The sequence below is a fragment of the Pipistrellus hanaki genome (genome assembly GCF_964339955.1).
Source record: "Pipistrellus hanaki genome assembly, chromosome: 7".
NCBI lineage: Eukaryota > Metazoa > Chordata > Mammalia > Chiroptera > Vespertilionidae > Pipistrellus > Pipistrellus hanaki.
Window position 1 is genome coordinate 15568390 of NC_140509.1, and position 13152 is coordinate 15581541.

Consider the following 13152-nt stretch of genomic DNA (forward strand, 5'->3'; position numbering starts at 1 on the left):
TTGACCTTTCCTCACTGTTTCAGTCGGACAGAATTCTTGTTACTAGTCTTGGGTAAACAGCCTTGGATTCAGGTTCAAGTCTGACCTCTACAATTCTGCTGTAGGGCCTTACACAAGCTCCTTGACCTTTGTAAGCCTCCTTTTCACACTGTATAGATACAATAATAGTTCCTATCATAGGCCAGTTGTAAGGACTCAATAAGATAATGTAAAAAGCCCTTTGTAAAGTACAAAGCTGTGCAAATGGTTAAGAGCATTCCCCAAGTTTTGAAAAATTCACACTTATTAACCGTAATATTTTTGCATCCATTGTTTCTCACCCTCACAATAAGTGGCCATCCTAAACTCTTCTGTAATAAAAAATCTATGTCCTCCACTACCATCTATGACCCATTCAGTTTGCCTTTTTTTTAACCTTTTTTTTTTCTTTTTTTCTTTTTCTTTTTTTTTTTTTTTTGAGAGAGAGGAAGAGGGAGTGAGAGAAAAAAAACATCAACACGAGAGAAACAGACCAGACCTGTTGCCTCCCTCAACTAAGGATCAAACCTGCAACCTGCGAATGTGCCCTGACTGGGAATTGAATCCTCAACCTTTTGGTATTTAGAATGATGGTCCAACCAACTGAGCCCCGCTGGCCAGGGCTAGTTTGCTTTTTGTGTGTGTGAATTCTTGTCTTCTGTCCACAAAAAAAGGAGAGGAAACACAGCCTGAGAACCAGTTAAACCCAGGATAGTTCTCTAGAAACAGCCATGTGGAAGTGGATGAAACAAAAATACCCTGCCGTGTCCCTGACATGGGCCAAAGTGTTCAGACAGAGTATCTACTTCCAGTTTCTCATGGGAAGAAGAACTAAAAATTGCTGATTCTAGCCATTGGAATTGTTGAGCCAGGGTTCCCAAGATAGGCTGTGATAAAATATATGATAAACATAATGTAATGTAATATATCGTACCATAAGATTTCTCCCAGCCTTACTGCCAAGAAAGAAGTTACTCGGGGGGTTGTGGTTTCATACAGAAGCCAATGAACTTGTATAGACCCCAGGAGTGGTAAGTTTCCTAGATGGAAATGAGTAAGACGAATATACTCCAAGCCCTCACCATTTGTGCCTGTCCATCCCTAAATCCTCATTTCATAATATAGGGCAATCTCGAAAACAGGACCCTCAGGTTTACACTGTGAAGGACTAGGAAATGCTAAGCCCCTTAGTGCTCGGGAGTCCTTCTCTGTGAATCTCCAGGGACTTTTCCAGATACAAACTTTTGCTAATTTGCATGATTTACAGAACAGAAAGGCTGAGGTTTTTATAACCTAAATATCTTCCCAAGAAATGAACCAAAGAGTTATAACATGAGCACATGTACAAGGCAAGAATTCAATATACTCAGACTACTCAGGTAACAAACACCTAATATTTATTAATAAATTAGTACACTTGAAGGCATTTTTTTTCTGATATCAGTCCCTCACCACTATCCACAAACCCCGCCCACACGAAGGGAGTCCACACCACCTTTGATTTAGAATCTGACAACTGAGCATTAGGAGTATGTTTATAAATGGGAGCAGAGGTGCAAATATATCAGACAAGAGCTCTTACAGACAGCTGCAGCCACTTTTAATTGACGTGATTGAATGATGCAGGAATCCCACCGAGACCAAGGCTTTGATCCAGGGCAAACTGGACCTATCTCTACGTGTGGATAAAAAAAAAACAAAACCTTGAAAGCAAAGCGGGGCAAATTCCCTATGGAAAAGGTGCCCTGGCACTCAGCTGTGGCCTTCCCAAGTGCAGCAATATGTTCCCGAACAGCTTGACCCTTAAAAGATGAAGTTCAAGTTCTTTGGTGGTCCAATGGTTAAGCCACTTCAATAGCAGGTCCTGGTGGCTTGAGGGTTTCACGTCTCCAGCCCAGAGCGCATTAGTGTAAGAGGAGGACGAGTGATCAAGCATTCTACATGGTGTCCAGGTGAAAACCAGACAATTGGCAACGGTGTGGTCAAGTTTCGGCTATGAATATGAACAACGCAGCAAGGTATATGAAAAAGGCAATGCAACATCTCACTGAATTACAGTAATTCGATGGGCTCTTACATGTCCTTCATCCTTAAGAAAATTCGCAAGTGACAATTATAAAAAAAGGGGGAAGAATAAAAAAAACATAGATGTGGAGGTTGAGACACGCAGACCGCTGACAGAATTCACAGGGCGCCATCACACTTTTGCAGAGGCTCACAGTCTGGTGCGCTGGAGCAGTCTCAATGCGTTTGTGCTACATGAAGTGAACGTAAAGTGTGCAGAACAATTTGGAAAATCTGTAAGAAGGCAAGACAGAGAAAATACGGAACCTAAAAAAAACTTTAGTGGTGGGTATTTTACAACAGTTATATCTTGAAAAGGTTTATAAACTAACTTCCCAGAAGGGGGGAAAAAAAACAAAAAATAAAGGAAAGGACTCAAAAGACTGGCCATATACTCTGTTACACACACACACACACACACACACACACACCAAAAGCAACAACAACGACGAGAAAACCAACCACTCTGACACTAAGATGAGTAACTTCCAGATTGCAGTCTCCCCTGCGTCCTACAGCAGGTCGGGAAGATGTCTATAAACAGAGTCTAGGAGGGTCTGGCTGGCTTCCTGGCTCTTGACGCCAATAATCTCAAATAGCCGGTCCAGCTTGTCCTCAGCCTGAGGAATCTCTTCAATCACACGCAGCTCCTCAGGATTCAGAATGTGGAGCATGTCATCAAAAATAGGCTGCAAGTCACAGGGGTCCAGGCGAACCTGCCGCAACACCGTGTCCTTCTTTTCTGCACAGGGAAGAGAGAACAGGGAAGGGGACAGAGGTAAAGGGACTGTGCTGGGGGCCAGGGAGGACAGCTAAGAGTGACAACTACTCTCTCCCCGGGCTATCCCCAACCTACCACCCCAAGGTGAGTGACGGAACCTCTGGCACACTGGGAACAACACAGGAGTTTTTACTTGCATTGCATGTAAGAAAGCAAAACAATATTTGCCCAATAAAGATCAGACAAAGATCTGTTTCAATGGGTTGTTGATGTGCGTGTCTTTTAACAGGATCTTTGCCTATCCCTAAATGACTTTTAAATTCTTCTAAAACTCAGAAGGAAAATACTGTAATACCTTTTTAAAAATCTGAAAAACTACCCCCCTACTATTTTTCCCAACAGTAGTTTGCTCACTAAACAAAAGACCTCAACCCACCTTTCCCCCCTCTGTTTATTCCAAGTAAATGAAATCTAATTATATAATTGTCTACTTATGACGCTATATTTTAAAACTGAGCTGCTAAGAGCAAAAATACATACATAAGAAAATAATGCTTCTTGGGTCATGCCTTGCAATGGGGTGAGAAGCTATAACTTATATATATATATATATATATATATATATATATATATATATATATATATATATAAAAGCCTAAGCAACCGTTCGACCGACTGGTAACTATGATGGGCAATGAACACCAGGGGGCAGATGCTCTGTCTGGTAGGTTAGGTTGCTCCTGGGGCCCTGTCAGCCCTGATTCTGGTTCACCTGCACCCCAGACCCAGAGAGGAGGGAGCCCGATTCCTCACAGAATCATCCAGGGGTTAGCTTGTTGCTGGGGCCTTGCTGGGCCCAAATCTGATTCGCCCGCACCAGATTCCCTTTCAATGTGCACGAATCTGTGCACCGGGCCACTAGTTATTATAAAAATCTTCTCACCTGGCCGGCATGGCTCAGTGGTTGAGTGTCAACCTATGAACCAGGAGGTCATGGTTAGATTCCTGGTCAGGGCACATGCCCAGGCTATGGGCTCTATCCCCAGTAGGGGGCATGCAGGAGGCAGCCAACCAATGATTCTCTCTCATCATTGATATTTCTCTCCCTCACCTTCCTCTCTGAAATCAATAAAAAATATTTTTAAAAAGCTTTCTCTAAAATATAACACAAAATATAACTATTTTACATAAGATAAATATAAAGTATTTAAAATATAAGCATGTAAAATAGAACATATTTTATAAATTATAAAATAGAACATAAAATATAACCCTTCACAAAAATATAACTGGAATTAAACAAACTAGGAAATTCCTAACAAAATATCTGTCATTGATATAGTGTGCATGTTAATTCCTCACCCTGCTGTTAAAAACTAAAAGTGGTAAATTATGTACCAAAAGTACCAACCCATAATGCTTAAAATATTGTTATTTACAACTAACCTTAACAGTGAATTTTAATTTGAGTCACTAAAACCTATACTTCATCCACTCAACAGAGGCCAATGCTTTAAATCTGTGTTTTCTGCAAGCTTGGTAAATAATTTTCAGAAAACCTGCCAGACTACATATTATCGGACCTTTTCTGAAACACACGTTTGATAGCATCGTGAGGATCAAGGGTGATGAACACTCCCCGAGCACAGGCTCTCAGAGAGGCAGCCGGGCTGTCAAGAGTTTCCACGTGGATCCCCACAGGCTACCGCCATGATTTATCCCAGGCCAGCCCCCTCACACTGTTGGGACAGGCTCTCTAGGACCGTGGAAGTGGCAGGGAGTCGTCCTGAGGGCTCTGTGGGGAAGGCTTCCTGTCTGTACCTTTGGTAATAAAGGAGCCCGTCCTGCTCAGCGCAGAGGAGCCACTGGATGTGGAGTCGCAGCGAAGAAGGGGCTCGGACTCGTCCACGAAGAAGCCCTTGCTCTTCTCCAGCGGGGAGGGCTCCACCGTCAGGAGGGTGGAATTCTCAAGTTTCGGGTTGGGGCTGGGGATGGGGCTTGGGCTGAGTGGGCTGGGGCTCATCGGGAGAGCCAGTTTGTCGGCGTCCAGCTGTGGGAGGGAACAAGAAGAATGTATTTAATTATATACTTAAAAATTATATATAGAGAAAATGAAATTAAAATTTTCTCAAATGCTTTTCCATCTCATTTAATATTTTATAGAATTCTCCTATCGACAGTCCTTACTAACTTATCATATTATTGTTAAACACACACACTCACCATACACAACACCTGAAAGAAAAATTTATTAATTTTTTAAAGGGAGGGAGGGAGAAGGGGGGGGGGAGGGAGACATCATCAATGTGAGAGCGGAGCATCAATGGTTGCCACGTGCACATTTCTACTAGATAGAGCTCAAAACCAACAACCTTTCAGTGCATGGGATGATGCCAAACCAACTAAGCTGCACAGCCAAGACTACACAGACTTTTATACCCTTCAAAAACATACATAAGAATATCGAGCTGGCACCTCACAGGAGTAGAACTGGACAGAGAACAAAGGCAAAGATCTCCGACTTACAATGTAATTTTGCAGAGCTGGAAAGGTCTTAGATATTAACCGGTATATTCCTCTCTGATATGGTGTGAATTATGTCCCTCCATCCCCAATTCATATGTTGAAGCTGTCACTTCCCGTATCTCAGAATATGGCTGTATTCAGAGATAGAGCCTTTGAAGAGGTGACTGAGCCCTGGCCAGGTGGCTCTCAGTTGGTTAGAGCGTTGTCCTGATATGCCAAGGTTATGAGTTCAATCCCCAGTCAGGGCACATACAGGAATCAACCAATGAATAAATAAATAAGTAGAACAATCAATCAATCTCTTTTTTTCCTCTCAAAACAATAAAATTTTAAGAAAATCTTAAAGAGATAATGGAGGTACAGTTGTGTGCTAATCCAATATGACTGGTGTCCTTATAAGAAGGCACAGACACACACAGAGGGAAGAGCATGCGAAGACACGGGGGAGAGACGATATCTTCTCCGAGAGAAGCCTCAGAAGACACCAACCCCGAGGACACCTTGATCTCAAAGATCTAGCCTTCAAAATTGTGAGAAAATATTAAGCTTCCCAGTCTGTGCTACTTGCTTATGGAAGCCGGAGCAAACTAATTACACCCTCTCTTTACAAGTAAGGAAACTTACAGAAGTGACTTAATTAAGGATTCTCAGCCAGTAAGTGCCAGAACTAAGTCTAGACTCTAGGTTTCCTGGTTTCCATTTCAAACTAATTGTTTGAATGAACGAGAACAGAGCCCCCGAAGCGTGAGCACGAAGCTCGCCTTCCGTAGTGGGCACCTGAGAGACAAAAACGGAAAGCAAACACGAGATGGTTCAGACGGAGAGAGTGAGCTTCACAGCCCCTCGGACTGGTGTGCAGACAAGAATCAAAGCAGGCTGACAGCATGCTGCAGCTTTGGCCAGGCGGGGTAGAATCAAGGCTGTACCCGGTGTATAGTGGTGATGGGGGAAGTGAGAGCATTACCACCCCATTTTACAGGTGAAATGACAGAGAGGTCACACAGCTCCTGGGAGAAAACCAGTGTTCACCTCAGGTCTGCCTGCCACCTCCACACAGCCCTGTCGTTTGACACTACACTTCAGAACTCTGGCAGGTACACATGGTATTCTCTCCACTTTATCTTTTCATTGGCTCTTCTGGCATGGAGGAAAATCTGGGAGCAGGTCACCCAGGGCAGGGTTCAGGGAGTGATGGGCACTCTTCAAGAGCTGTTAATCACTACTCATTAGAACCCTCATGACGTCACTCACACAAGTCAACTTCAAGTTCCTCAGCCAAGAAGACAATGACCCCGCCTTTCAAAGCATCACGTGGAATAGTTGTAAAACGCACAAAGCAAACACAACTGCCTCTTTTACAACCTTTGAGGCCTAAGGAATTCTTGCAGCAGCCTGCAGATTCTGAAGACCACTGATTACCTCATGTCTAATGGTGTTCCAACAGCATTTTTCCTCTGTACAACCACCCACACCTCACTTTTGCTTCCAGTGCAAGTTTAAGACTTGGGGAACACACATTCCCGGCGGCCCCCATCTGATCCGCAGACAAGTTTTATGTATATGCTTTTAACATTTTATTTCAATAGGCCCTGGCATGTGCCCCTGCTCCCTGCAAATGGACACGGCCATTCATGCCAATACACAGTTTTTATTCACTCAGACAAAGAGCACTTGTCTACACTCTGGTTCTCAGGGACATTGCATTGGACAACATGGTCAGTCAATATAGTGCACTATTCTTGCTTAAAAAGAAATTCCCACCCACAAATCACATGGTAACAGGCTAAGAAATAAGATGTCCACCCACCTATTTCCTGAACTCAGTTCAAAACATTAAATATTTAACCCCCTCCCCCACTTTTGCCAAAGGACTGATCATGTGATTTCCAACATAACTTAGGAAGACAGAATGCTGATGTGATGCTCTCCTGTAATTAGAAATGAGTCAAGGAATGAAAATGCCCCTAGGAATTGTTTTAGCATCACCACACTGGAGCTAAGCTAACATTTACCACTAAAGCCAGAGACCGTGACAATCATCTTTCTAGAAAATCTATTCTGCTACTAAGGATACCCAGTAGCTGGTTGCATTCGAGACTTCTCTATAAAGTTCTACGCATTTTTCCCCCCTCTAAAAAAATAAATAAATAAAAAATAAAAAAATAAAATAAAATAAAAATTGGCCGAAACCGGTTTGGCTCAGTGGTAGAGCGTCGGTCTGCGGACTGAAAGGTCCCAGGTTCAATTCCGGTCAAGGGCATGTACCTGGGTTGCGGGCACATCACCAGTAGGGGGTGTGCAAGAGGCAGCTGGTCGATGTTTCTTTCTCATCGACGTTTCTAGCTCTCTATCTCTCTCCCTTCCTCTCTGTGAAAAATCAATAAAATATATTTGAAAAAATAAAAAATAAAAATAAATAAATAAATAAAAATTGATCCTAGGAACTTACTTTTTTCCTCCTTACTTTAATATTTACAATATCCCCCCAAAATTGGTTTGTAACACAGCATGTAACTCAAGCCCTGGATTACCTATGGTAGCTCTCATCAGAAATTGAGTCATCGGGATATTTGGCATCAATAAATTCTTTATTTTATTAATCCAGAAAGTCCTTGGTTCAGTATTGTTTACAGCAATAGAAGAACACTTATAAGAAGATTTAGAAACTGAAAGAAAAGACAGATATTCTAAACAAGAAAGCCAGATTTGCACAGAAGAGGGTCTTTTCTTACAAAAAGCTTTGAGCATACACTTTTCAAAACAGTCACAAAATGAGTAACTTAATTTATTCCTTATGCTTCTTTGGGCTTTCCAAATTCTCTGCAGGGACATATTAACTTTATAATTAAGAAAACAATAAATGTTATTTTTGAAAGCAGTCACCACTGATAAGTATATTTTCCTTCTGCTAACTTGAAAATGTTGTGGCGCAGCCTCTTTTATTTATATCGGTAGCCAAGAAACAGGAGAGCTGGAAGAGCATCTACTTGGCTGAGCTTCTCTCTATACTTTTGTTAAACGTTCACCAGCACAAAAAGGCAACCTCCACACACACACACACCCCAACTTCTTGCAGTCAGGCAGATATTAAGACGTAAAAGAAAGGCCCCCGGGAACCTGGGCCAATGAAGGAAATGTATCCACTAGATATCTGAAGCCCCTTTGGAGACATGTGAAAAGTATGGTTCTTTTTGTTTTATAGCCATGAGGTAATCGTGCTAACTTGGAATACTCAGTTGAGAAATGAGGTAGAGACAGTAAGACAGACCAAAAGGGGAGGGGGCAGGGATAATAAAGAAAGAACAAGCCCAAAACAGATGGTTCTATTGTGGAAACTTCAAGAGCATGTACTATAGTTTGGCCAAATGAGCCCCAAATGTCCTTTTGATTAGTTTCTTTCCATGGAAGTACACTTAGTCCTTCCAGAGGCTGAAGCTATTAGTCCAACCTGATATGAGAAGAGATAAATGGTTCCCCTGTCTCAACAGCTGAGTCACACGGAGAGGAGCTCCACTGCTTACCTGACCATCTTCCTTTGATTTCCAGAGTCATCAAGAATGAAAAAACCATCCAAATCGGTGAGTAAATGGGGTGTTGACTGAAATGTGTGAGCTTGAACACCTCTGGGCTACGGAGATTTGTAGCCGTGTTTATGAGAACAAGGATGTAACTTTTACTTGTGTTGTACTGGAATGAGCCATTTCCAGTTGTGTCCTTACAACACTCACCCCTACTGAGTGCTCACTCTGGGTGCTCCACCAAATCACAACCAGAAACCAAAGCTGCAACTTAAGTCTCCTCTTCATATCAAACAAATGACCACTTCCCGGTTGCCTAGCCTTCCCTAAGATGCTAGGAAATGGAAGGTCTAGCTCCTCGAGAGGGTGGAGCCGGAAATGGTAAAGGCAAGTCCTTCCAAGCTTTATCCAGGAAAACAAGATGTTGAGAGCACTTTTCTTCTCTCCTAAGAGCTAGCAGCATTTCTGAATATATACTACCGACAGGAATGCGCCCAGAACACTGGCTCAGAGCTATCTTTTCAGCATGCATTTCCTTTTCCCCACAGTCAACTCCTAAAAACCAAAGTTATGAAAATCCTGGAATATCATTGCAAGGGAAGGTGTGATCTTAGAAAAACCATTTTCTTCTGCAGACCTGTTTCCCTATTTCTAAACCAAAAGTCTAGATAAGTCTGTCCAAATTATGTCATTTACTGTTTGTCTTTCTGTTGCTATTTCATTCTCTACTCCCACTCCAACCCCCACCCCAAATCCCTTTCTCCTTCCAAGTTACCGCCAACTGGTTCACTCAACCAAGGTTTACCTTTGAGTTAATTTCAATTACTACCCAATTACAATCTCCCTGTGGATGCACAATCTGTTTTCATAAAACTAATTAACAACTTTGATGCCTCAATAACCCCCTGAAATGAAGCAGTAATTACCCAGCCTGGGTGCTCCTTAACAATCTGCTAAAATGATTCAACTTAACCCCTGGCTCCTGGCATTGACCATTTGGATTCCAGGAGACGCCCCTTGTCCTCTCTGTAGCCAAGATATGCCTCAAGAAGAAAGCTTCGTAGAGTCAAACTAAACTTTTCCTCTGGACCTCATCTAACACTTAGAAAAATTTCCATCACTTTAATAATGGTTTTTAAAAGCCTATCTGCTAAATTCAATGAAGAAGAATTGCTATTCCATCTGAGTTGACCAGCTTGTTACACAGATCCAGTATACAAAAAGGGACTTTAAGAAATAGGCCATTATTAATACTGTACAAAATGAATCAGCATGAAACATATGTAATCCATTTGCTGTTGAGGTAGCCTTTTATTAGCTCCATTTTACAGATAAGAAAACTGAGGCTCTAAGAGGTTAAAGCAACCCAGTCAAGATCACAAAGCCTCAGGATTCAAGATCGAATCTGTCAAGTTTCAACTAATCCTCTTTGCCAAGCCTTGTCACTTCCCTGTCTAGACCCACTGAATTTAGGGAAATTGACAAACCCTATGAACTCAATATAAAGAGTCTACGGAGCTGCCCTGGCCCCTTAGCTAGAGGGAAGGAGTCAGAGACAGGGTCTGCAAGGATCTGTCACTCAGTGGCAGAGCTTACATCCCAACTGGCTGACTGCCTGGAGACAAAGATGAGAAATTCTGTAAATACCAATCACTTCAACTGTAGCCAATAACTTTGTTGTCTATTTGAAAACTAGAGGCCAGGGGCATGAAAATTCATTCACTGGAGGGGGGAGGGGGGGGTGTTCCCTCAGCCCAGCCTGCCCCCTCTCACAGTCCAGGAGCCCTAAGGGGTGGGGGGCAATTCAGTGATCATGGGAAGGCGATGCCCCCATCACACCTCTGCTACTGCCACTGCTGGCAGCACAAGCCTCGGCCAGCCCTGGTTACTTGAGCTTCAGGCGGCCCTGGGCACCATCCAGGGGCTAGGGGGCTGAGGGGACTGGAGGACTCCAGAGGCAGGCACACAGAGCGGCCACTCTCCTGGGGGCAGGCCTGGCCATGCCATGTGCCTGTCACCCTGGTAGGGCTGAGAGGACTGTGGGTGCCACCATCTTTGAGGGCATGGCAGTCAATTAGCATATTCCCTCCTTATTGGCTGTGGAAGCCACCATCTTAGTGAGGGTGCAACTGTCAATTAGCATATTCCCTCTTTATTAGATAGGATATTTCAGATCCCAACAAATAAATTCAATTTTATTAAAGCTTTATTTCAAAGAAAGTAATAAATAAATACATAACTACAACTATTTAAGGATTGTAATATCTAAAGCTTGTTTCCCTGCTTTCACAGCTGCTCATGTAAATGAGATTCATGACCTCGTGTAGGTCTATGTTGTAAGTGCAATTGAGCTCCAATAAAAACAAGCATTATTCTCCTTGCCCTATAAGCATCTCTTGATATCTGAATCCATTCAGTCCATTTTTATAATTCAAATAATAAGGAACGCTTTATTATCCAAATCCAGGATTCCAGCTATAAAGGAGGGCTTAGGTACTCAGAGTTACCAGCTCTGATACCAAAGAAAATACTTATAAACAACGCTCTCTCCCTTAAAACAATCAAACAAACAACAAAAAACACAAATACACCAACAACAAAATCAAGGCAGGTTTCTTTAAAATCCTAAATGATATTATAGTTTTACAGGCGGTGTTAATGAAATTGGACCTTGGTTCTTGAGTTTGTTTGGCAAAGAAAGGGTTCAGAGCCAAGAACTCAAATTATAAGAATAAGTTATTCAGAAAGTTAGAGGTAATAGAAGGACCCTTAAAGCTTAGGAGAGAGAAAGGCAGAAGTTAACATTCCTGGAGGTTTTAAAGGCTGATTGTTTAGGGAAGGACCTCAACACAATATTCATCAGCTTCATGCTGATGCGCCAAAATCAGACATATTCCCCGACTTCATCCGTCCTCAGGTGTGGGTGACGCAAATGGCACTAACTGGATTTCTGTTATCTCCTGAGTAGGGTGATATAAGTTATTTACCCTCTGGTTGGAAAGAAGTGTAAACCACTTACTCTTGGTTAGGGAAGATAGGACTTTGCTATTTATTAGGTGGCTGTAAACTGCTTGACGGTTTAACTGTCTCCGTTTCCTTATCCCTCTTGTCCTGCCTTACCAACCTGTCTCAATAGGAGACATTGATTTTAGATTCTTCTGAGTGTGAATTCTTGTTAAACCCATCCCAGCGTAGGGATTTGGGCAAGGAGAATCCACATTTACTCAGCATAATTTTTGCAAACAAAAGGAAAAAAGCTGAAGAAAATAGGCAGATGCTAATTTTTAAACTTTTTTTTTAAGTGTTAGGTTATCAGTTATCAGAAATTTGGAGGAAGTCTTAGAAATGAAAATATGAACTACAAACATACACTCCCATATATGAAGCAAAATGATAAAATGCAAAGAATTATTGAATCTAGCTGATAGATATGTTTATAGGTGGTGGTTGTACTGTCCTTTCAACTTCGTTTTGTAAAGTCTTATTTTTAAAACTCAGGAAAACGAATTTAAAACATGGGCTAAGAGCCAAATAACCTTATGACAAAAATCCCCCAAACATTTCCTCGTCTTTTCATTGTTTAGGCTTTTGTTGTCTTTCCCTCTTTTTTTTCTTCTGCCCAGCCCAGACCACAGGAAAGGGAGCAAGGAGTGCTTCCATTGCATAGGTAGGGAGCAGCGCTGACACTTAAATCTAAAATCGTCCATTGGCAAGTAGACATTTTTGACCTTATGCTGCCTAGATCACCCTGAGGTTACTGTGACACCGTCCAGTAAGCCAAGATAACCGAAATAGGGAAACTGAGAAAGATGAACTGAACAAACGGACAGAACCATTTACAGCAGATACAGCCTTCCTAGAGATAACACCGAGGCCTCAGTTGTATTTCAGCTCCAGATCCAGAAAAGCAGCAAAACCAGGTGGGTGACACCGGGACCGGCTGCGATGACTAGACACAGTCACTGACACTGACCAGCCCTGGAGGAGCACACCCAGAAAACTGTCCAACATTCCGCTGCAACCCTCCCCTGAAACCTCACCTGAGATTCCTGCCTGGGAGAAAGACAGAAAGCCTCAAGACAAAGGACCCACTGCATGCCCTCTCTTTGGGGAGCAGCCCTGCCATTCCCCTTTTCCCTCTTCTTCCCCCACAAGCATGCATTTTCTAAATCCCAAAGGTCCCCACAAGGCTTAAACCAGGGGAGCAATGGGCAGCAGCAGCTGGCAGCTCATACCAGGCTAAGGCCTGGACCTGATTCCAAAGTCCCTTTTCTCTGATTTCCCAGACAGCGAGGGCAGCCTAGC

At 42.6% G+C, this 13152-nt stretch overlaps 1 protein-coding gene across 1 annotated transcript in view; it reads right to left on the reverse strand.

Annotated features, from left to right (window-relative positions):
• Positions 1-1398: 1398 nt before the first annotated feature.
• TNFRSF21 (TNF receptor superfamily member 21) overlaps positions 1399-13152 on the reverse strand; it is a 75799-nt gene continuing 64045 nt past the window's right edge. Inside the window, exons 5-6 of the mRNA XM_084889828.1 lie at positions 4625-4853; positions 1399-2824 (exon numbers count right to left, since the gene is read on the reverse strand). Coding sequence (XP_084745954.1) covers positions 2595-2824; positions 4625-4853 — 459 coding nt within the window. The 3' untranslated portion in view covers positions 1399-2594. The remainder of the gene's footprint in view (positions 2825-4624; positions 4854-13152) is intronic.